This window comes from Nicotiana tomentosiformis, chromosome 4, assembly GCF_000390325.3.
Source record: "Nicotiana tomentosiformis chromosome 4, ASM39032v3, whole genome shotgun sequence".
NCBI classification, from domain to species: domain Eukaryota; kingdom Viridiplantae; phylum Streptophyta; class Magnoliopsida; order Solanales; family Solanaceae; genus Nicotiana; species Nicotiana tomentosiformis.
In genome coordinates, this window is record NC_090815.1 from 33560072 (window position 1) to 33583410 (window position 23339).

Here is a 23339-nt window from a genome sequence, read left to right on the forward strand (position 1 = left end):
GCTGCGATGAAGTGAAAATCTCATCGCTACAAGCTGGAAAAAACTACCCTCTCTATTTACGTTCTTGTTTACCAAAGAAAGACAGATGGCAGATGCAGTAGTGAATTTTCTAGTAGAGAACCTGTTGCAGCTATTAAGTGAAAATGTGAAACTGATTGCAGGTGCAAAGGGAGAGTTGGAAAATCTGCTGGAAGAAGTCCAACGCCTAAAATCCTTCCTAGACGATGCTGCAAAATACCAAAGTGAGGGCAGTCAGTGGAAACTGCTGGAGGAGAAGATTCAAAGAACGGTACATAGAGCTGAGGATGCCATTGATAAGTTCCTTGTCCAGGCAAAGATGCACCAAGACAAAAATAGAGTGGCACGATCCTTCGATGTGGGCCATCTCGCTACAGTCAGGAATCTTGCAGCTGAAATCGAAGCCATTTATGAGATGGTTAAGGAACTTCGCCAAAATAATGAAACTTTTCTGCCCCGCCCAGTTCTTGATCTGACTAAAAAAGGTGCCCAGGAAGCAGCGCAGGTATGCCTGAAACCCCAAAAGCTTCTATTTTCTTTTCCCCTTTCAAATAGACTACCAAATAATTGCATCCCCACCTCATCTATTCAGTTGCATCACATATTAATAAACAAGAGTTTTAACTTTTATGTACGTACTTGTAATCGGGTAAAAAGAGCTGGGCAATCATAGAAACATATACTCACAAGTAACTCTATGTAACAAATAGTGATTGGCAAAACGAAATAAATGATAATTAATTTGTCATAATAAACTTAATTTTTTGAATAAGTTTAATTCCTTGGTCCATTTTAATGATAAACTCCTTGTTCCATTTGATTCTTCCTGCTTAGCCCGATGCATTTGATTCATTTATGCCACTCAACTTCTTTAAATAATTTCTTTACATAAATATTGACAAAAAATAAAATTAGAATTTTTTTCTTTTATAGAGTATTTGTTTTTATTTTAATTTTTATTTATCTACTTAATTGTGCAAACGTTATTTGAAGAAATTGAAAGGAAGAAGACACAATTAGATTCATCACCCAAGAAAATATGAGAAAATATATTTATTACAGAAAAGAATAAACTTAGAGTATGAGGTGCAAACTTGTCTCTTTATATAAAATATGCTTTTGTTATGTATGATAAAAGGGTGGATTGTAATATATAAATTGACAAGAGAGATACGTGTTACAAGTCTAAACCTCAAGGGAGGCTTGTGGAATTTTCAGTGGTAACTCTAACAACAATAATAGTCGGAGTAAATTGCTTTGAATAGACTAGTAATATAATAGTTACATATAAACTTCCTACATGTCAAAATTTAATATTTATTCGATATAGTCCCTTTTATATACTACAATATCAGTATACTACCAACATAACCTGCAAAAGTAACACTTATTAGTCCAACGATAATGCTTACATGTGTTTTATCTAAGCCAAGCCAGAACCTATCATTGTCATTCTCAGCCTTATGTATACAAGAAAAAAATATGTAATAACAGAAACATATACATAAATAAGCTCAAAGTGTGCTATAAATATTTGGACGGTAATCCTTTCCTCAAAGGATCAACAATCATAAGTTTGATGCTAATATGTTCAATTAATACTTTATATTATTGAACATCGTCTTTGACGGTAAAGTATTATATGTTTAGCACCTTTCAAATATTTGTCGTTCTTAGAGAAGAAGATTGCTGCGAAATTATCACAATAAATTTTTAACAGTCTAGCAATGTTGTCGACTAGTTCAAGTCCTGGAATAAAGTTTTGCAGCCAATTAGGCTGAATTGTGGCCTCAAAGCATGCCACAAATTCAACCTCTATGGTGGATGCATCTATATCAGATTGCTTTGCCTCTTCCATGATATTGCTCCTCCAGCTAATAGGAATAAATAATCAAATATAAATTTTCGTATATCCACAAACCTGTATAATCTTAAATATATAGTCTTCTATAACTGAGCATATAGTTTTTCGTTCTCTGCAAGTACCGCAACACTTTCTTTGCAGCCTTTCAGTGGTCCATTTCTGAATTACTTTGATATCTGCCCAGTATCCCAATAGCAAAATTGACCGATCTCGTACATGTTCGGGCATACGTTAAGCTCCCAATTATAGATACATAAGGAATATCTTTATTTTCTTGCATTTCAATTCATTCTTTGGACATTGATTGAGACTAAATTTATCTCCTTTCTGAACTTGAACTGAACTTTGTGAACATTTTTTCATTCTAAATTTCTCTAACACTTTACTAATATAGACTTTTGAGACAACCCTAACCATCATTGTGATCTATCCTAGGATATTTCTATCCTAATCACATAGCTCTCTCATATCTTTCACTTTAAAGTTATTAGAGAGAAATTTCTTGATATCATATATCATACCAACATCACCAGTAGCAAGCAAGTTGATATCATTAAACAAGACTAACATAATACTTACTCCCACTAACCTTCAGATATATACACCAATTAACAGTATTTTTCTTAAATTTAAAGGTAACAATAGTTTCATTAAACTTAAGATACCAAAGCTTGTTTAAGTCAATATATTAACTTCTTTAGTTTATACACCATTTGCTTATTTTCTTTCATGGCATATGCTTCTGGTTGATCCATATAAATATTTTCATCTAAATTCCTATTTAGAAAGGGTGATTTTCATATTCATTTAATGTAACTTTAAGTCATAATGAGCTACTAACGCCATTATAATTCTAAGAGTCTTTCCTAGAGACCGGTGAAAATATCACTCAATGCCATCTTTCTGAGTGAAATTTTCGGCAACAAATTTGGCCTTGTGATGTTCAATGTTTCTATTTGAGTCGCGTTTGGTCTTAAATATTCATTTACACTAGACTCCTTTACAACCTTTTGATAATTCAAAATTTTCACTTTGATTCACATATATTTGATATTAAATCTAAGATATAATCATGAATGTAGTTAAAAATTGATTAAAATCACTTACCCATTAATTTGGTATGAAAATCTCTCCACAAAATCACCTCTCACCGAGTCTAGGGATCAAAGGGTGATAAAATGAGACTAAGTCCCGAAATGCAAGTCCTAATACCAACCTCAGATGTCGCATTTGCGACACTAGTTTCGTAAATATGAAGCCGCAAAAGCAAGCATTTCATAGCAAAAGCGAACCCTGGGACTCTCTGCTAAAGTCGCATTTGCGACCAAAAGTTTCGCAAATGCGAAGACATCTGCCATTGCAAAAGCGATAGATGTCTCGCAAAAGCGGATAGCAAAACTCTCGCAGAAGCGAGAAATTTCTTCGCAAATGTGAATTCCTTCCACAGCAACACAGAATCGCAAAATCAACTAGATGTACGCAAATGCGAGGGTCGCATTTGCAATCTTTTCATTGGAAATGCGATGACACCAGCACCAGCACACAAAGATTTGACAAAACAAATCTGAAAACCAATCTGAAACTCACCCGAGCCATCGGGGATCCAAACCAAACATTCATACAAGTATAAAAATATCATACAAACTCGATCGCGCGATAAAAATACAAAAATAATATCTAGAACTACGAATCGGACATCAAAACGCATGAATTCTAAAGAAAAGTTCAAGAACTTCTAGAATTACAAACAAGCGTCTGAATCATATCAAATCAATTTCGATTGACACCAAATTTTGCAAACAAGTAATTATTGACAAAGCGTACCTATTTCAAGTCCCAAAACCAAACTCCGAGCCTGATAACCATAAAGTCAAATCATTTCCAAACTTAGAAAAAATTTAAACTTTCAAATTACCAACTTTTGCCAATTACGGCCAAAACCTTCTAGAAGCTTCCATATAAAAATTCAGGCATACACCCAAGTCCAAAATTACCATCCGAGCCTAATAGAACTATCGAAACTCTTATCCGAGATCAAACACACAAAAGGCAAACATGGTCATCCCTTCCAGCTTAAAGTTCTAAAATGAGAATTGTTCTTCCAAATAAGCTCTGAATCACTCGAAAATCAAAACCAACGATATTCGCAAGTCGTAATACACCATAGGAAGCTGCTCGAGACCTTAAATCATCGAATTGCATTCAAATTCTTAAAATGACCGGTCGGATCTTTACATTGAGTAATAGTAGCTAGCTTCTTAGTATAAAGTACAACATCAAGATCTAAAACTCCGATAGAATTTGATCTGTTCGCACCAATCTGAGGCGTTAAGTTTTGTCACAACCCAAAATCTCACCCGTCGTGATGGCGCCTATCTTAATACTAGGCAAGCCGACAATCTCAATAAACTATATATCTTTTAAATTTGAAAATATAATGATTAAATTCAACGGAAAAAATCTCACAAGTACAAATATAAATACTCCCCAAAACCCGGTGTCACTGAGTACATAAGTATCTAATATGAATACAAGTCTAGAAAATACGGTCCATAATAGTCTGAGACCAAATACAGTACACAAGAGAGATAGGGAAGGAGAGGCAAGGTCTGCGAAACATGACAGCTACCTCTGAATCTCCGAAAAATCAATTGGGTGAAAGAATTAACACCCGCTATGTCCGGGAATACCTAGATCTGCACACGAAGTGCAGGGTATAGTATGAGTACAACCAACTCAGTAAGTAATAATAATAAATAAAGAACTAAAGATAGTGACGAGCTACACAGTTATAATTCTTTTTCAGTAATTCCAGCAAAGAATAGACATGTTTTCAAATCCGGCAGTTTAAGTCAAATCAATTTTATACAGTTCAAGTTCATGTAATCCGGATATAAAAATCTTTCAGAGATTTCACAACAATGACAGATAGCAACTAAGTTCAACAACAAATGAAAAGCAAGTATAGCCTCTCAGGGCAACAATCACTCAAGTCATTACAACAGCTCAATCACTCGGCTCTCAGTCCTCAGTACTCACACTCAATATGTATTTGCGCTCACTGGGGGTGTACAGACTCTGGAGGGGCTCCTACAGCCCAAGCACTATAATTAGCACGGACAACCCACTTGCTATAGAATCAATATTTGGATCCGCACGGACAACTCACGCGCTGCACTGACAACTCACGTGCTATAGTACAATATCTGGATCCGCACGGATAACTCACATATTGCACGGACAACTCACGTGTAATAGTATAATATTTGGATCCGCACGGACCACTCACGTGCTATGGTAACAATACCTCACAAACAGGCCCTCGGCCTCACTCAGTCATCAACCTCTCTAGTCTCACGACCCTCATTAATAAAGGTGAGTCAGCCCAAAACAGAAGATATAATGTATCAGGAGGGAGTAACGGAGACTTAGTTATAATATACAAGTAATACTACGACTGAGTACAAGTAACAGTAAGTAGGAAGGTTCAACAAGTATTACGACCACTGGGGTCTTTACAGCACTAACGCATAGCCTAAGCATGATTCACTGTCAAATTTCTATAGCACAAAAAGGACACATAGCTAACAACAAGCTTATTCAACTTTCCAGTTTCACAGAATGGGCCAAGTCCCAATTTTCGTGGTGCACGTCCACACGCCCATCACCTAGAATGTGCGTCACCTCCAAAATACTCACATAATACAATAAATCTGGGGTTTCATACCCTCACGACCAGATTTTAAACTGTTACTTACCTCAAACCATGAAATTCTTATTCCGCTAAGCGTTGCCTCGTGAATTGGTCTCCAAACGCCTCGAATCTAGCCATAAATAATTTGATTTAGTCAATAAAATTTATTGAAATTAATTCCATAAGAATATGTAAATTTTCCATAAAAATTCGAAACTTAGCTCAAAAATCGCCAGTAGGGCCCACGTCTCGGAATCTGGCAAAGGTTACTAAATATGAACGCCCATTCAACCACGAGTATAACCATACCAAAATTACTAAATTCGGATAACAATTCGGCCCTCAAATCCTCAAATTTATCCAAGAGGATTTTCAAACTTTTCCAACTTAATTCACCAATTAAATGATACAAATTGTGATGGATTCGGGTAATCTAACCAAAATTGAGTTAAGAACACTCACCCCGATGTTTTCTTTGAAAATCTCCCAAAAAGCACCTCAATCCGAGCTCCAAATAGGTAAAAATGAAAAATGGGACAAAGTCCCATTTTCAGATCTTAAACATTCTATCCAGGTTCGCATTTACGGACAAATATTTCGCATTTGCAAATGAACTGTACCTCCCATAAACAGTGTTTTCGCAATTGCGACAAATGGTTCGCAATTGCGAATGAACAGTGTCACGGCCCCAAATTCCCTCCGTAGGATGTCGTGATGGCACCTAGTCTCTAAGACTAGGTAAGCCTATCAATGCGAAATAATAATAAATATCTGAAATAATTAAAATTACAATTCAAACAATTTCAACTCCCAAAACCCGGTAGAAATAAGTCACAAGCTTCTAAGAATTTATTCTCAATGTCTCTATATATCAAGGTTTAAAGAAAAATAAGGAAGCAACATAAAATAAAATAAAAAATAGAAGGGGACTCTGGAGTATGCGTACGCTGACAGATATACCTCGAAGTCTCCGTGCGCAGGTAACTCACTGACGTCTAGGCTGATAAGATATACCTGGATCTGCACAAAAAGATGTGCAGAAGCGTAGTATGAGTACACCACAGCGGTACCCAGTAAGTGCCAAGCCTAACCTCGGTAGAGTAGTGACGAGGTCAGGTGATGCCTTACTGGAATATAATAATGGCATGGTAAAATATTTAACAATATAGTAAAATAAAATGACATTGAAAATGAATCAAGTAGTATGTCACATTTAATTACACCAAATAATGGCAAATAAATACCTCATGGAAATAAAACATAATTCTTTTCAACTTTAAGAAATCACAACAATAATCAAAAGGCAACTGCGGTCATAAATCAATATCAACAAGAGCACTCCCGAGGTACCGCCTCGTAGTCCCAAATCATAAGCAAATTCACAGTATCTTATTTTCTTATCTCACCGCGGGAGCCTTCATAATTTATTTGAAAGAAAATATTTTTCCTGAAATAGCATCACGTGTTTTATCCATCCTTATCACACCGCATGACTTCTAGTAGTTCCCCCTACTAGCTACGCGTATCAAGCCATCCTTATCTCACCGCATGTATTTCAATACCCAGACCTTATACCACCGCATGCGTATGAATATCACAATATATCACAATTTGTACCTCAAGTGCTCAAATAATTTAACTTGTCAAAATAATTCAACAACAATATTATTCCACAATAAAGAGCTCACGGCTCATGCCAAAATAAATCATCAATAATATTTTTCCACAATAAAGAGCTCACTGCTCCATCACAATGAGTACGAAAATCTTACAAAAATATTCAGGAGTAAATAATTCAGGAAAATAATATTTCAAACTCTTTAATACGTTGCTTCAATATCAAGTTTAAAAAAAATGTCAAATACTTCATATTAATAATATTTAATTTAAAGAAAATCAACCTTCAAATAATGCACAGAATAAAAGAAACCAAGTTCCAACTAAATAGATAAAACAATTATCAGGAAAAGGTCAAGCATATTTAAAATATAAACATTAAATTAATGATAAAGAATATAACAAAATGAAATAATTAATTAATGCGCAATAGTGATCTACACAATTTAAAACATAATCCTTCACATTTAGCCCGTGTACACACTCGTCACCTCGTATACACGACATTCCACACATTACAATTATCAATCGTAGGAGGGGAATTTCCCCCACACAAGGTTAGACAAGTCACTTACCTCGACTTGCTCCAATTTAACCAAGTATTATATTTTTTTCTCGATTTTTCGACTCCGATCGACTCGTATCTAGTCATAATTAATTCGATACAGTCAACAAAAATTATAGGAATCAATTTCAAAAGAAAATACTACATTTTTCAATAAAATCCGAAATTAGCTCAAAAATCGCTCGTGGGGCCCACGCCTCGGAATCCGGCGAAACTCACAAAATTCAACAACCCATTCAATTACGAGTCCAATCATACCAGTTTCACTCAAATTTGACTTCGGATCAACACCGAAATCTCAAAAATTCATTTCTATGAGATTTCTAAAAGTTTCTCAAATTTCTATTTCAAAACACTAATTAAATGGTGAAAACAATGATATATTCGTGTATATTGACCAAATCCGAGTTAGAATCACTTACCCCAATATTTTTCCTTGAAAATATATCAAAATCACCTCTCCTCAAGCTCCAATTCGTCAAAAAGGCAAAATGGGACGAAGTCCCCTGTTTTTATAACTTACAGATTTGTCAGGGAGCTCGATTTATCAGGGAGCTCGATTTTGCAGGGAGCTCGATTAGTCAGGGAGCTCGATTTGTCAGGGAGCTCGATTTTGTCAGGGATCTCGATTTGTCAGGAAGCTCGATTTATCAGGGAGCTCGATTTATCAGGGAGCTCGATTTTGTCAGGGAGCTCGATTTGTCAGGGAGCTCGATTTTGTCAGGGAGCTCGATTTGTCAGGTAGCTCGATTTTGTCAGGGAGCTCGATTTTGACAGCATTTTCAGCAGAAAAATTGCAGCAGCTTTTGCAGCAGCTAAGTCCCACTTTTGATCCGTTAACCATCTGAAACTCACCCGAGGCCCTCGGGACCTCAACCCAATACACCAACAAGTCCTAAAACATCATACGAACTTATTTGAACCTCAAATCACATCAAACAATGCTAGAATCACGAATCATGCTCCAATTCAAGCTTAATGAAACTTAAAATTTCCAACTTCTATATTCGATGTCGAAACCTATCAAATCAAGTCCGATTGACCTTAAATTTTGCACCCAAGTCATAAATGACATAATGGAGCTGTGAAAATTTTCAGAACTGGATTCCGACCCCGATATCAAAAATACAACTCCCCGGTCAACTTCCAAACTTTAAATTCTTATTTTAGCCATTTCAAGCCTAATTTCACTACGGACTTCCAAATAAAATTCCGATCACGCTCCTAAGTCCAAAATCACCATACGAAACTGTTGGAATCATCAAAACTCTATTCCGGGGTCGTTTGCACATAATTCGACATCCGATCACTATTTGAATTTAAACTTTTAATTTTTCTTCAAAATTCCATATCTCATGCTAGTGACTTCGGAATTTGATTCCGGGCATACGCCCAAGTCCCAAATCACGATACGGACCTACCAGAACTATCAAAACACTGATCCGAGTCCGTTTTCTCAAAATGTTGACCAAAGTCAACTCAGTTGAGTTTTAAAGCTCTAATTCACATTTTAATCCATTTTTCACCTGAAAACTTTTCGAAAAATTTTACGGACTGCGCACGAAAGTCGAGGAATGATAAATAGTGCTTTTCGAGGTCTTAGAACACAGAATTACTTATTAAATTTAAAGATGACATTTTGGGTTATCACATTCTCCACCTCTAAAACAAGCGTTCGTCTTAGAACGGAGTTAGAAAAAAAATACCTGAGCTGGTGAATAAGTGTGGATAACAGCTGCGCATATCATGCTCGGTCTCCCAAGTCGTCTCTTCGACCAGATGACCCCTCCACTGAACCTTTACGGAAGCAATGTTCTTTGACCTCAGCTTTCGAACCTGCCTATCCAAAATAGCCACTGGTTCCTCAACATAAGATAGATCGTTATCCAACTGAACCGAACTGAAGTCTAACACATGAGACGGATCGCCGTGATATTTTCGAAGCAAAGAAACATGGAATACCGGATGAACCGTAGAGAGACTAGGTGGTAGTGCAAGTTTGTAAGCCACCTCTCCAACTCTCTCAAGAATCTCAAAAGGCCCAATATACCTAGGGCTCAACTTGCCCTTCTTCCCGAACCTCATCACACCCTTCATAGGCGAAACCCGGAGCAATACCCGCTTACCAACCATGAATGCAACATCACGAACCTTCCGATCCGCATAACTCTTCTGTCTAGATTGGGCTGCACGAAGTCGATCCTGAATCAACTTAACCTTTTCCAAGGCATCCTGAACCAAGTCTGTACTTAATAGTCTAGCCTCGCCCGGTTCGAACCAACCCACTGGAGACCGGCACCATCTACCATATAAAGCCTCATACGGAGCCATCTTAATGCTTGACTGGTAACTGTTGTTGTAAGAAAACTCCGCAAGCGGTAAGAACTGATCCCAAGAACCCCCAAAATTTATCACACACGTACGAAGCATATCCTCCAGTATCTGAATAGTGCGTTCGGACTGCCCGTCCGTCTGAGGGTGAAATGTTGTACTCAATTCTACCTGAGTACCCAGCTCATGCTATACTGCCCTCCAAAATCGTGAGGTAAACTGTGTACCCCGGTCAGAGATGATAGATATCGGTACACCGTGAAGTCTGACAATCTCGCGAATATATACCTGAGCCAGCTGCTCTGAAGAGTAAGTAGTAATCACAAGAAGGAAATGAGCTGATTTGATCAGCCTATCCACAATCACCCAAACTGCATCAAACTTCTGTTGTGTCCGTGGAAGCCCAACAATGAAATCCATAGTGATCCGCTCCCATTTTCATTCTGGAATCTCTAACTTCTGAAGTAATCCACCTGGTCGCTGATGCTCATATTACACCTGTTGACAATTTAGACACCGAGATACATACCCCACTACGTCTTTCTTCATCCGCCTCCACCAATAGTGCTGTCTCAAGTCCTGATACATCTTTGCAGCACCCAGATGAATGGAGTATCGCGAACTATGAGCCTCCTGGAGAATCAACTCACGCAAACCGTCCACATTAGGCACATATAGGCTGCCCTGCATCCGTAATACATCGTCATCACCAATAGTGACTTCCTTGGCATCACCGTGCTGAACTATATCCTTAAGGGAGCTTGATTTGTTAGGGAGCTCGATTTATCAGGGAGCTCGATTTGTCAGGGAACTCAATTTTGTGAGGGGGCTCGATTTGTCAGGGAGCTCGATTTTGTGAGCTCGATTTGTTAGGGAGCTCGATTTTGTCAGGGAGCTCGATTTGTCATGGAGCTCGATTTTGACAGCATTTCCAGCAGAAAAATTGCAGCAGCTTTTGCAGTAGCTAAGTCCTACTTTTGATCCGTTAACCATCTATAACTCACCCGAGGCCCTCGGGACCTTAACCAATACACCAACAAGTCCTAAAACATCATACGAACTTATTTGGACCTCAAATCACATCAAACAACGCAAAAATCATGAATCATGCTCCAATTCAAGCTTAATGAAACTTAGAATTTCCAACTTCTATATTCGATGTCGAAACCTATCAAATCAAGTCCGATTGACCTCAAATTTTGCACCCAAGTCATAAATGACATAACGGAGCTGTGAAAATTTTCAGAACTGGATTCCGACCCCGATATCAAAAAGTCAACTCCCCGGTCAACTTCCAAACTTTAAATTCCTATTTTAGCCATTTCAAGCCTAATTTTACTACGGGCTTCCAAATAAAATTCTGATCACACTCCTAAGTCCAAAATCACCATACGGAACTGTTGAAATCATTAAAACTCTATTCCTGGGTCGTTTGCACATAATTCGATATCCGGTCACTATTTGAATTTAAACTTTTAATGTTTCTTCAAAATTCCATATCTCGAGCTAGGGACTTCGGAATTTGATTTCGGGCATACGCCCAAGTCTCAAATCACGATACGGACCTACCAGAACTGTCAAAACACTGATCTGAATCTGTTTTCTCAAAATATTGACCAAAGTCAACTCAGTTGAGTTTTAAAGCTCTAATTCACATTTTAATCTATTTTTCACCTGAAAACTTTTCGAAAAATTTTACGGACTGCGCACGTAAGTCGAGGAATAATAAATAGTACTTTTCGAGGTCTTAGAACACGTAATTAATTATTAAATTAAAAGATAACATTTTGGGTCATCACAAATAGTGTTTTCGCAATTGCGATAAATGGTTCGCATTTGCGAATGAATAGTGTTTTCGCAATTGCCATAAATGGTTCACAATTGCGAATGAACAATACCTCACCAGAAACCAGCAAACTCAAACTTCTCTGAAATGATTCGAAACCACCCTGAAACTCATCCGGAACCTCCCGGACACAAACCATATATGAATGTCAATCTTCAAACATGCTATGGACCTGCTCGCGCAATCAAAATACTGAAAAGAGATCGTCTTGACCCGATATTGATCATAGTCAAACTCCTAAATTTTTTAACTTTACTAGTCTCTCAACCAATGATCCAAAAATACAACCAAGCCCCTCGGGACCCGTCAAATCATACCAACAAGTTCTAAAACATCATATGAACTTAGTCGAAACTTCAAATTACATCAAATAATGCTAGAATCACGAATCATACCCCAATTCAAGCTTAAGGAACTTAAGAATTTTCAACTTCTACATTTGATGCCGAAACCTATCAAATCAATTTTGATTAACCTCAAATTTTGCACACAAGTCATAAATGACATAATGGAGCTATGAAAATTTTTAGAACTGGATTCTGACCCCGATATCAAAATATCAATTCCTTGGTCAAACTTCCCAAAAATTTAACTTTCGTCATTTCAAGAATAATTTAACTACGGGCTTCCAAAATAAATTTCGGACACGCTCTTAAGTCCAAAATAACCATACGGAGCTATTGGAATCATCAAAATTCTATTGCGGGGTCGTTTATACGTAAGTCAAACTCCGGTCAACCCTTCTCAGTTAAGCTTCTAACATGAAATTCATTCTTCCGAACTAATCGTGAAACACCTGAAAATCAACACCAACAAATTCTCACACGCCATAATACATCATATGAAGCTATTCAAGACTTCAAATAGTTGAAATGAGTGTAAATACTCAAAACTATCGGTCGGGTCATTACATTCTCCCCCACTTAAACATATGTTTGTCCTCGAACGTACCAAGAGTTGTTCATAAACCTTCAAATCTCTATTCCACCTCTCAACGCACATACCCGGGGGTGATCCCACCTCACCCTATTATATATAGGCATGACAACACAACATAATTGAAAATTATTAATTTAACCTTAACCCAAAAACCCTGGGAGCCCAATTTTTAACATCTAGAATTCTTTTCAAGACACGAATCTCACATATGAACAAGCTGCATCGAACCATAACCATAATCCCAGATATAATCACATAACGTACTACACAATTCGCATACTCGCAGTATCATTCCCGATCACAGTAACTACTCAAAACCAACCAAGTACTAGTATAAAACCACGCATTCAAAAGAACCTCATTCCAAAACTTTTGTACACTGCCAATGATGAAAGAAACAATCAAAACTCATAACCACTCATCATATCAGCTAGCCATGGAGCTCTCTCGCCCCGACCAGAACCATAATCACCTTCTAAGCAGACTTTCAATATTATCCTCCCGAATATATCATAATCAAACATGATAGTACATATTCTAAGTCCAATAACCTTATATTATTAAACACAACTATCTCACATACACGCCACATCAATATAACTCAAGCCACAACTGCGCAATCCGTGTACCCAAATATGGGAGATGTCTCAAGGAAGAGAACCGTATTGCAAGTTCAACAAGCACCACCACAACCACAATGTTACAACCAACTCCTCAGATTTCGTGAAGAGGATAACTGTAGGCGCATGTGCATAATTGTAGAGGAAGGAAATTAATAAATCAGATAAATTATCATAGAAATAGAATTCCCACACACGGCACAGACAACTCACGTGCCAATAATATAAATCGCTTGGCATGGTCACAGGCCTCCAGTCTCAGCATATCATACAAGAGAAATTAAACAGTACACATGTATATGATAATGAAATAAGTTTCTCATGCTCCTGGACTGATATAAATAACACGCCATAGCGTAAGCATGTGCAAAGTCTGCTATCACACTTCAAATCGGCAAGTTAACGCATAAATAGTAACTACCCCATTTATTCAGGGGAATTAGCCTCTTTGTAACCTCAAATGTAGCCCTGATAGTTCTCAACAAAGGTACGAACACGAGAAACGTTATAAATTTACGCTTAAGAATTAACTTTAGGCATATCATAGCCTAACTATTCTTTCGAGTATGAATACTTGCCCCGATGCCCGCACATTGGCTCACCTCACATATATGCACACTTATAGCGCGTAGCTACCACAAATAATTAACGCAACTAGTGCCTCCACTGAGTTGAAATAAAATACTCACCTCAAACAGGTCGCAACCCGAAACAATATACTTCTAAGAACTCTCAGTCTCCAAATTCATCAAACACATGAATCACCGTAACTGATCCCAACTCCAGCACTAGAATGACTAGCACATCTTCCATTCACGATCTTACCATGAGGAATACTTTCATAATTCTTCCGTGCCACATAGCAATAATTTGAATATCGATAGTCTATCAACCAGGTGAGTACCGCAATACCAATGAACATCCGTAAGTCAAAACACATTGCGCCTACTGAAATGTGCACCCTTATCTGGGATTGCCGACCAGTATCATTCATCTAAATATCTGAAACTGGCCATTCTGTCCAAAATTCGTGACCTTCCCTTCAAGACTGAGCTGTTATCTTTTACATGGAAATCTTAATCCAGCACAACACACCACATCTATCATGTGAAAAGTACAATAATGTCATTATCAACTATGAGTCACCAACAAATTACATACCCGGTTCATTAGAAACCTTCCATTTGCTCCCATCCAGGAGAAAGTCACAATACACAATATGTTCCTCACACCGGTAGAAAATATCCAGTTCAACCCCTAGTAGAAACCACCAAGAACACTTTAAAATCCATTTGTACATAACCAAGCTATCAGAACTGAACCCCTCTAACTCGACGAAGCCACACAGGTCACCAAACCTAAGAATATTGCCACCAAAACATCTGTAAAGTCTCACCATATCATAATTACCCAAAATAACCCAGCATACCATTACCATGTTGGTCTAGCCTACTATCCAGTTATCCTATTTTCTCTGAGTTTCTTTTGAATAACCCTCAAGTTGAAACTTCTCTTTGTCAGAACACTATGATCCTTACCCAAATCTCACTACAAGACATTCTAACATAAAAATACACCGCCCTCAGGCCCATAAGCCACTGTATTCTTCTTAAGAACCACACAGTATCACAACCGAGACACCCATTCTGAAGGACCTTATGTGAATTTTAAAATTGTTTCTGTTTCTTTTTTATACTGAAATGTATAATCCATAGCCATATATAGACTTACCGCGAGTCCCGATACCATCCAATGTAAATAACTGATTCTAGCGATATACGAATCCGAAAAATTTTCAATTGCCACATATATATTTTGAATCCATTAGAACCCTCTCAAGAGTCGCTCACTTTCCTCAAATCCAAATTGTACCACCCAAACGGGCCAAAAGACACATGCCCCCTTAGCACAACAACACCCAAAGAAGTAACCCTGCCTTAACACTACTGATCAAATTCATACTCCGTTCGTACTACATCCTTCACAATAACAACTCACTCATCCCATAATTTCAATATACTCATAAAGTGCAATATAACCTATATCCGGGAATTCTCTTACTCGAGTCATCCTCGATATCAATCTTTTCAAGTCATAACTGAATCATATGTATGCCTCAAACCGAAACCAGTACAATACACAACCATGAAATCAAATCGTCAATAGCAGGCTCCCCCACTTGGCTCAAAGCCATAGAACAAAACATTCCATAACTCACAATATCCATACTCTATTACTGCCATAATACTGCAATCGGTTCAACAAAAATTCTTCACAAGCTCAGGTAACACAAACCATAAAATACCTCAATTCATCTTCTAAGCTCGCCTTCATTCTCGTGACAGTGAAGTCAACTTTCTCAACCAGATTCAAATTTAAATCTCAACACATATACTCCGCTGGTAGAAAAGAAACTCTCCACTCAACATTATAACATACCTGCTTAGTCTCAAATTGGCATCTTGTTATACCCTTTGGCAGCCACAATTACTACACAATCACTAAATCTTTTTGAGTCCAAACTTATTAACAAGACATGAGAATTTAATTTGTCCCACAATTTAACGACGTGAAACATCCTTCAATACACTCATAATTCGAGACTATATGTCAAATAATAGAAATCAAGTACACAATAGCAAACTCTTGAGTCACAAGTAAACTTTATTCGTCACATTCAACCCATCTGAACACATCCTGCAATCACATAATACTTATCATATAACTATTCCACTGATCATCGAGCCATAAATTCCACTCATAGGAACACTACTGGAAATATGAGTCCATATGTACAAGTTCACACAACTGAAGCTACCGAGCTTAAGCTGCGGTCTAACCCTGGCCTTAAGTCCTCCAGACTGGCCCATCACCAAAACACAGAATACATATCACGAATATCATTCATGGAATCACAAGCCGGTGATGCACAACTAATACCGAGCACACACATACGCACACAAATGCGTTGAAGGAATTCAAAGAGTTATGTTTCAAGCTGAATGAATTCTGCACGATAAAATACAAGAAAGTGAAATTTTCCTAAGGGTTCGGAAACCTCTCGAAGATAAATACAGACGTTTTCGTACTGATCCGCAAGACTCTACTAAACCTGCTCATGACTCGCGAGACCTATGCAACCTAGGCTCTGATACCAACTTGTCACAGCCCAAAATCTCACCTTTCGTGATGATGCATATCTCAATACTAGGCAAGCCAACAATCTGAATAAACCACATATCTTTTAAATTTGAAAACGTAATGATTAAATTCAGCAAAAAAACCTTACAAGTACAAATATAAATACTCTCAAAATCCGGTGTCACTGAGTACATGAGCATCTAATATGAATACAAGTCTGAAAAATACGGTCCATAATAGTCTGAGACCAAATAAGTAAACAAAAGAGATAGGGAAGGAGAGGCAAGGTCTGCGAAACATGGCAGCTACCTCTGAATCTCCGGAAAATCAACTGGGAGAAAGAATTAACACCCGCTATGTCCGGGAACACCTGGATCTGCACACGAAGTGCAAGGTGTGGTATGAGTACAACCAAATCAATAAGTAACAATAATAAATAAAGAACTGAAGATAGTGACGAGCTACACAGTTATAGTTCATTTTTCAGTAATTCCAGCAAAGAATAGACATGCTTTCAAATCCGGCAGTTTAAGTCAAATCAGTTTTATACAGTTCAAGTTCATGTAATTCAGATATAAAAATCTTTCAGAGATTTCACAACAATGACAGATAGCAACTAAGTGCAACAACAAATGAAAAGCAAGTACAGCCTCTCAAGGCAACAATCACCCAACTCATCACAACAGCTCAATCACTCAGCTCAATAGGTATTTGTGCACACTAGGGGTGTATAGACTCCGGAGGGGCTCCTATAGCCCAAGCGCTATAATTCGCACGGACAACTCACGTGCTGCACGGACAACTCACATGCTATAGAATCAATATCTGGATCTGCACGGACAACTCACGTGCTGCATAGACAACTCACGTGCTATAGTATAATATCTGGATCCGCATGGATAACTCACGTGTTGCACGGACAACTCACATGCTATAGTATAATATCTGGATCCGCATGGACCACTCACGTGCTATGGTATCAATACCTCACAAACAGGTACTCGGCCTCACTCAGTCATTAACCTCTCTAGTCTCACAGCTCTTAGTAATAAAGGTGAATCAGCCCAAAACAGTATGATATAATGTATCAGGATGGGAATAACAGAGACTTAGGTAAAATATGCAAGTAATACAATGACTGAGTACAAGTAACAGTAAGCAGGAAGGTTCAATAAGTATTACGACCACTGGGGTCTTTACAGCACCAATGCAAAGCCTAAGCATGATTTAGTGTCAAATTTCTATAGACAAAAAGGGCACATAGCTAACAACAAGCTTATTCAACTTTTCAGTTTCACGGAATGGGCCAAGTCCCAATTCCCGCGGTGCACGCCCATCACCTAGCATGTGCGTCACCTCCAAAATACGTACATAATACAATAAATCTGGGGTTTCATACCCTCATGACCAGATTTAAAACTGTTACTTACCTCAAACCGTGAAATTCTTATTCCACTAAGCCTTTGCCTCGTGAATTGGCCTCCAAATGCCTCGAATCTAGCCACAAATAATTCGATTCAGTCAATAAAATTTATTGAAATTAATTCCATAAGAAAATGTAAATATTTTCATAAAAATCCAAAATTTAGCTAAAAAATCGCTAGTGGGGCCCGCGTCTTAGAATCTGACAAAAATTATGAAATATGAACGCCCATTCAACCACGAGTCTAACCATACCAAAATTACTAAATTCTGAAAATAATTCTGCCCTCAAATTCTCAAATTTATCCAAGAGGGTTTTCAAACTTTTCCAACTTAATTCACCAATTAAATGATAAAAATTGTGATGGATTCGGGTAAGCTAACCAAATTGAGTTAAGAACACTTACCCCGATATTTTCTCTGAAAATCTTTTAAAAATTGCCTCAATCCGATCTCCAAATCGGTAAAAATAAAAAATGGGACGTCAGATCTTAAACATTCTATCCAGTTTCGCATTTGCGAATGAACAGTCCCTCCCATGAATAGTGTTTTCACAATTGCGACAAATGGTTCACAATTGCGAATGAACAGTATTTTTGCAATTTCCATAAATGGTTCGCAATTGTGAATGAACAGTGTTTTCGCAATTATGACAAATGGTTCGCAATTGCGAATGAACAGTAGCTCACCAAAAACTAGCAAACTCAAACTTCTCCGAAATGATCCGAAACTGCCCTGGAACTCATCCGGAATCTCCCGGACACAAACCATATATTTATATCAATCATAAAACATGTTACAGACCTGCTCGCACACTCAAAATACTAAAAAGAGATCATCTTGACCCGATATTGACTATAGTCAAACTTTCAAATTTCTTAACTTTACTGTTCTCTCAACCAATGATCCAAAAATACAAACAAACCCCTCGGGGCCCGTCAAATCATATCAACAAGTCCTAAAACATCATATGAACTTAGTCGAAACTTCAAATTACATCAAACAATGCTAGAACCACGAATCATACCTCAATTCAAAATTAAGGAACTTAAGAATTTTCAACTTCTACATTTAATGTCGAAACCTATCAAATCAATTCCGATTGACCTCAAATTTTGCACACAAGTCATAAATGACATAACGGAACTATGAAAATTTTTAGAACTGGATTCTGACCCCGATATCAAAATGTCAATTCCTTGGTCAAACTTCCCAAAAATTTAACTTTCGTCATTTCAAGAATAATTTAACTACGGGCTTCCAAAATAAATTTCGGACACGCTCTTAAGTCCAAAATAACCATACGGAGCTATTGGAATCATCAAAATTCTATTGCGGGGTCGTTTATACGAAAGTCAAACTCCGGTCAACCCTTCTCAGTTAAGCTTCTAACATGAAATTCATTCTTCCGTACTAATCCCGAAACACTTGAAATCAACACCAACAAATTCACACACGTCATAATACATCATATGAAGTTATTTAAGACTTCAAATAGTTGAAATGAGTGTAAATACTCAAAATGATCGATCGAATCGTTACAAGTTTGTTAAAGGTCGTAACAGAAGCTGCGTGCGAGTGAAAAGCAAGCGCTGTCGTCTCTCTCCTTTTCATTTTTTCATTTTTCCGGGTACGTATATTGCCGGAAAAAATTTTCGGTCAGCAATGCCGTTTCTTGTCAAGCCTATTCTTTCTTCTTCCTCCTACTACGAAAACACTTTTTTGGTGTGGAGAAGATAATTTCACTAGTTTTGTAAGAGAGATTCAGTCGATTGAATAGTGAATTTTTTTTTTTTACTTTAGTAGTATAATTGCAGAAATTAACAACCTGGGTATTGCTACCCCATTACATGTAATGATTTTAATGGTTGTAACTTTATTTTTTGTGCTTTGTCATTTATTAGCATTTTGCTTCTTCAAATATGCACTGCTTTGTGAATTGTGGTTGGTAGGATCGAGAATACAAGTGAAGTATGCTTTTTAAATGATGTTTTACTAGTTTTACATATTTTTTATTATTAGTTTTTTGTTGAAAATTTTCTCGCGTTGCCTTTAATCTTCGGACATATTCATGAGCTAGTCTATAGTGTTTTAATAGTGAACTGACTATTGTTGAAGAACAAGTGTGAGGAAAAGGGTGAAAATGTGGGACCCACATAATTTTAAAAAAGATTAAAACACAATTATATGTATCATGCGCTCAAATTTGTTTGAGAGAAACACTTTGCCATGTCAGCGGCGGGTGTCAAATGGGGCCAACTTTAAGCGTTAGTTTATGTATTTTGCCTTCTTAATCTATGTGGCCAGTCAAACAAAGCCACGTGGAATGAGGCAGAGGGAGTGCTTTTATGTCACTTATGCAGTAATTTGGTTTCCAATTTTTTTTTGTTGCTAATAATCATGTTTGCAAATAGTTTTATCTTATCTCAGCATTGCAGTTAAGTTTAGACTTTGTATATTCATAATTGCAAAAATTTAAGAACATTATCCACTGTTTTCTGATGCAATCCAGTTTGTTATCTTAAAAAGGGTCCTTCTTTGGAGGATGATGAAGTCGTCGGCTTTGATGAGGAGGCGAACAAAGTGATCAAGCGACTTGTTGAAGGTCCAGGGGAAAGTCTGGATATTGTCCCCGTGGTGGGTATGCCCGGACTTGGAAAAACTACACTGGCAAGAAAAATCTACAATGATCCTCAGCTTTCATATGAATTTTTTAACGTCCTATGGGTTTACGTGGGCCAATCTTATAAAATAAAGGATATTTTTCTTAATATTCTCAAATTCTTCACTAAACGTACCGAAGATTATCGACATGAGGAAGTGGACGCATTAGCTAAGGTGATATGTGGGTATATAGATAAAGGGGGAAGATGCCTCATTGTCTTAGATGATGTTTGGGCAGCAGAAGTCACTGATGCTGTAAAGAAAGTTTTCCCATTAAACAAAAAGAAGCATCGAATCATGATTACCACGGTTGATAAATATTTGGCTAGTTATACCAATCCAGATCCTCATGATCTGAAATTTTTGACTCAAGCAGAAAGTTCCGAATTGTTGGTAAAAAGAATTTTTGGCAGGGGAAGTTGTCCTGATGACTTGGTAGAACTTGGAGAAAGCATTGCACGAAAATGTGGAGGAGTACCACTTGCACTAGTGGTAATTGCAGGAGCATTAAGAGGTCGTTCGAACAAAAATGATTGGCTAAGAGTTGAGAGAAATGTGGTGCAGCATCTTTTTACGAATAGCCAAGAGAGCTGCTTTAAATTGGTAGAGATGAGTTATGATCGTCTGCCGCAAGAGGTGCAAACGTGCTTCTTGTATTGTGGTGTCTTTCCTCGAGGCTTTGATATCCCTTCTTGGAAATTAATTCGCTTGTGGATAGCGGAAGGGTTAATAAAGCCCCAACAGAACTACACTCTTGAGGAGATAGCAGAATTTTATTTGAACGATCTTGTCAATAGAAACTTAGTGATATTGCAGCAAAAGAGGTCTGATGGTCAAATAAAAACGTGTCGTATTCACGACATGTTGCATGAGTTCTGCATAAAGGAGGCTTCTAACAAATGGCTGTTTCAAGAAATATGTCCAACACCGAGTCACGTTATTCCTTCGATACAAAACCAAGATGCTTGTCGTCGATTGTGCATTCAACCCTCTATTCTGCATGACTTTCTCTCTGGAAAACCTTTTGCAGAACATGTGAGATCTTTCTATTGTTTTTCCTCGAAACAAAAACAAACCGAATTATCTCCTAATGACATCAAACTCATCCACAAAGCGTTTCCCCTTATCAGGGTCTTGGAAGTTGAATCCATCAAATTTCTTTTCTCCAAGGATTTTAACCAGTTATTTCATTTGAGGTATATTGCTATCTCAGGTGAATTCAAGGCCCTTCCTCCGACCTTTGGTAAATTCTGGAATTTACAAACTCTTATACTTAATACAAGTACATCAGAGCCCACCCTTGACATAAAAGCAGACATATGGAACATGCTACAGTTGAGGCATCTCCACACCAACATACCTGCAAAATTGCCATCCCCTGCTATCACGACAGGTAAAGCTTCTTTTCTACAAACTCTTTCTTTGGTTGCACCAGAAAGTTGCAAGAAAGATGTGCTCGCCAAGGCTTGTCATCTCAGAAAATTGAACATCCGAGGGCAAATGGCGGCTTTTCTTGATACCCAAAAGGGTGGAATCAATAATCTTGAAGAGCTAAAGTGCCTGGAACATCTGAAACTGTTGAATGATGTTATTTACATGAATCAAGCGCTTCACCTTCCTGCAGCATTCTTCAGAATTGTACGCACATTGAAGAGATTAACTTTGGCTAATACAAGGTTTGCTTGGAGTGAGGCGAATAGATTGGGGCAGTTGGAATCCCTTGAGGTCCTAAAATTGAAAGAAGATGCATTTATCGGTGATTCCTGGCAGCCGGAGGTTGGAGGTTTTAGCCAACTCCAGGTCCTATGGATTGAAAAAGCAGCAGAATTAGAAACTTGGGAAGCTTCAAATCTTAACTTTCCAATACTTCGGCACCTTGTTCTTATCTCCTGTGATAAGCTCCAGGCTGTGCCACGTGGACTGGCTGATATACCAAACCTTAAAGAGATGAGGCTGGAGAACACAAGCAAAGCGGTCAAATCAGCAAAAGATATACTGGAAAGCAAGACATCTAAAAGTAGCAAATTCAACCTCACCGTATTTCCTCCTGAACATTAGTCCAAAGCAGCACAATGAAGCTGAAAGGTCAGTCAGATTCATTTTATCTTGAAATGATCCATAGAGATTGGAATCTAGCTATCTCTACACAAAATATAAATTCCATGATTAAGGTTAAGTGTTTTCTCTCAAATTTAGCATTGCACTTTGCTCAAACATTTATTGAACAGTAAATTCCATTACAACAGGATCCAGGTGTCCTTTGTATCAGCATCTTAATCATGATCATTCACTTATTTTTGTGTTTGTTAATCATATGTTCGACAATGGTCACTATTATATTTTCCTTTTTTGTTAGGTTTTAAACACATTCTCATATTTTTCTTTCCTCTTTTCTGTAGGAGAGAATCAAGGTGACATTGCCGGGAGCCTGGGTTCATGGATCAAGCAGAATACTTGTTTCATATGGTGTCACTGTATTTCTTTCCTCTTTTCTGATGAATTTGTTCCAATAAAGAAATACCTGTTTGTCTTTGTTCTTTCAAGCAATGTGAACTTTGAAATAAGTGGATGTTAAGTAAAGCTGCTCAACTGTCGACCTTAAACATCCTTTTTAGTTA

The 23339-nt window shown here is 37.6% G+C and overlaps 1 protein-coding gene across 1 annotated transcript; it reads left to right on the forward strand.

Annotated features, from left to right (window-relative positions):
* LOC104110308 (putative late blight resistance protein homolog R1B-23) lies at window positions 1-23339 on the forward strand. Its single transcript, XM_070199702.1, has 3 exons — window positions 1-523; window positions 20587-22806; window positions 23121-23339. The coding sequence occupies exons 1-2, from the start codon at window positions 86-88 to the stop codon at window positions 22777-22779; spliced, it is 2631 nt and encodes an 876-aa protein (XP_070055803.1). The 5' UTR covers window positions 1-85; the 3' UTR covers window positions 22780-22806; window positions 23121-23339.

What these genes read in the sequence shown, in the direction of transcription:
- LOC104110308 (XM_070199702.1), top strand. Translation starts at nt 86, where the DNA reads ATGGCAGATGCAGTAGTGAATTTTCTAGTAGAGAACCTGTTGCAGCTA. An exon ending in GTGCCCAGGAAGCAGCGCAG is followed by an intron (nt 524 to 20,586) that starts GTATGCCTGAAA and finishes TATCTTAAAAAG; the next exon opens with GGTCCTTCTTTGGAGGATGA.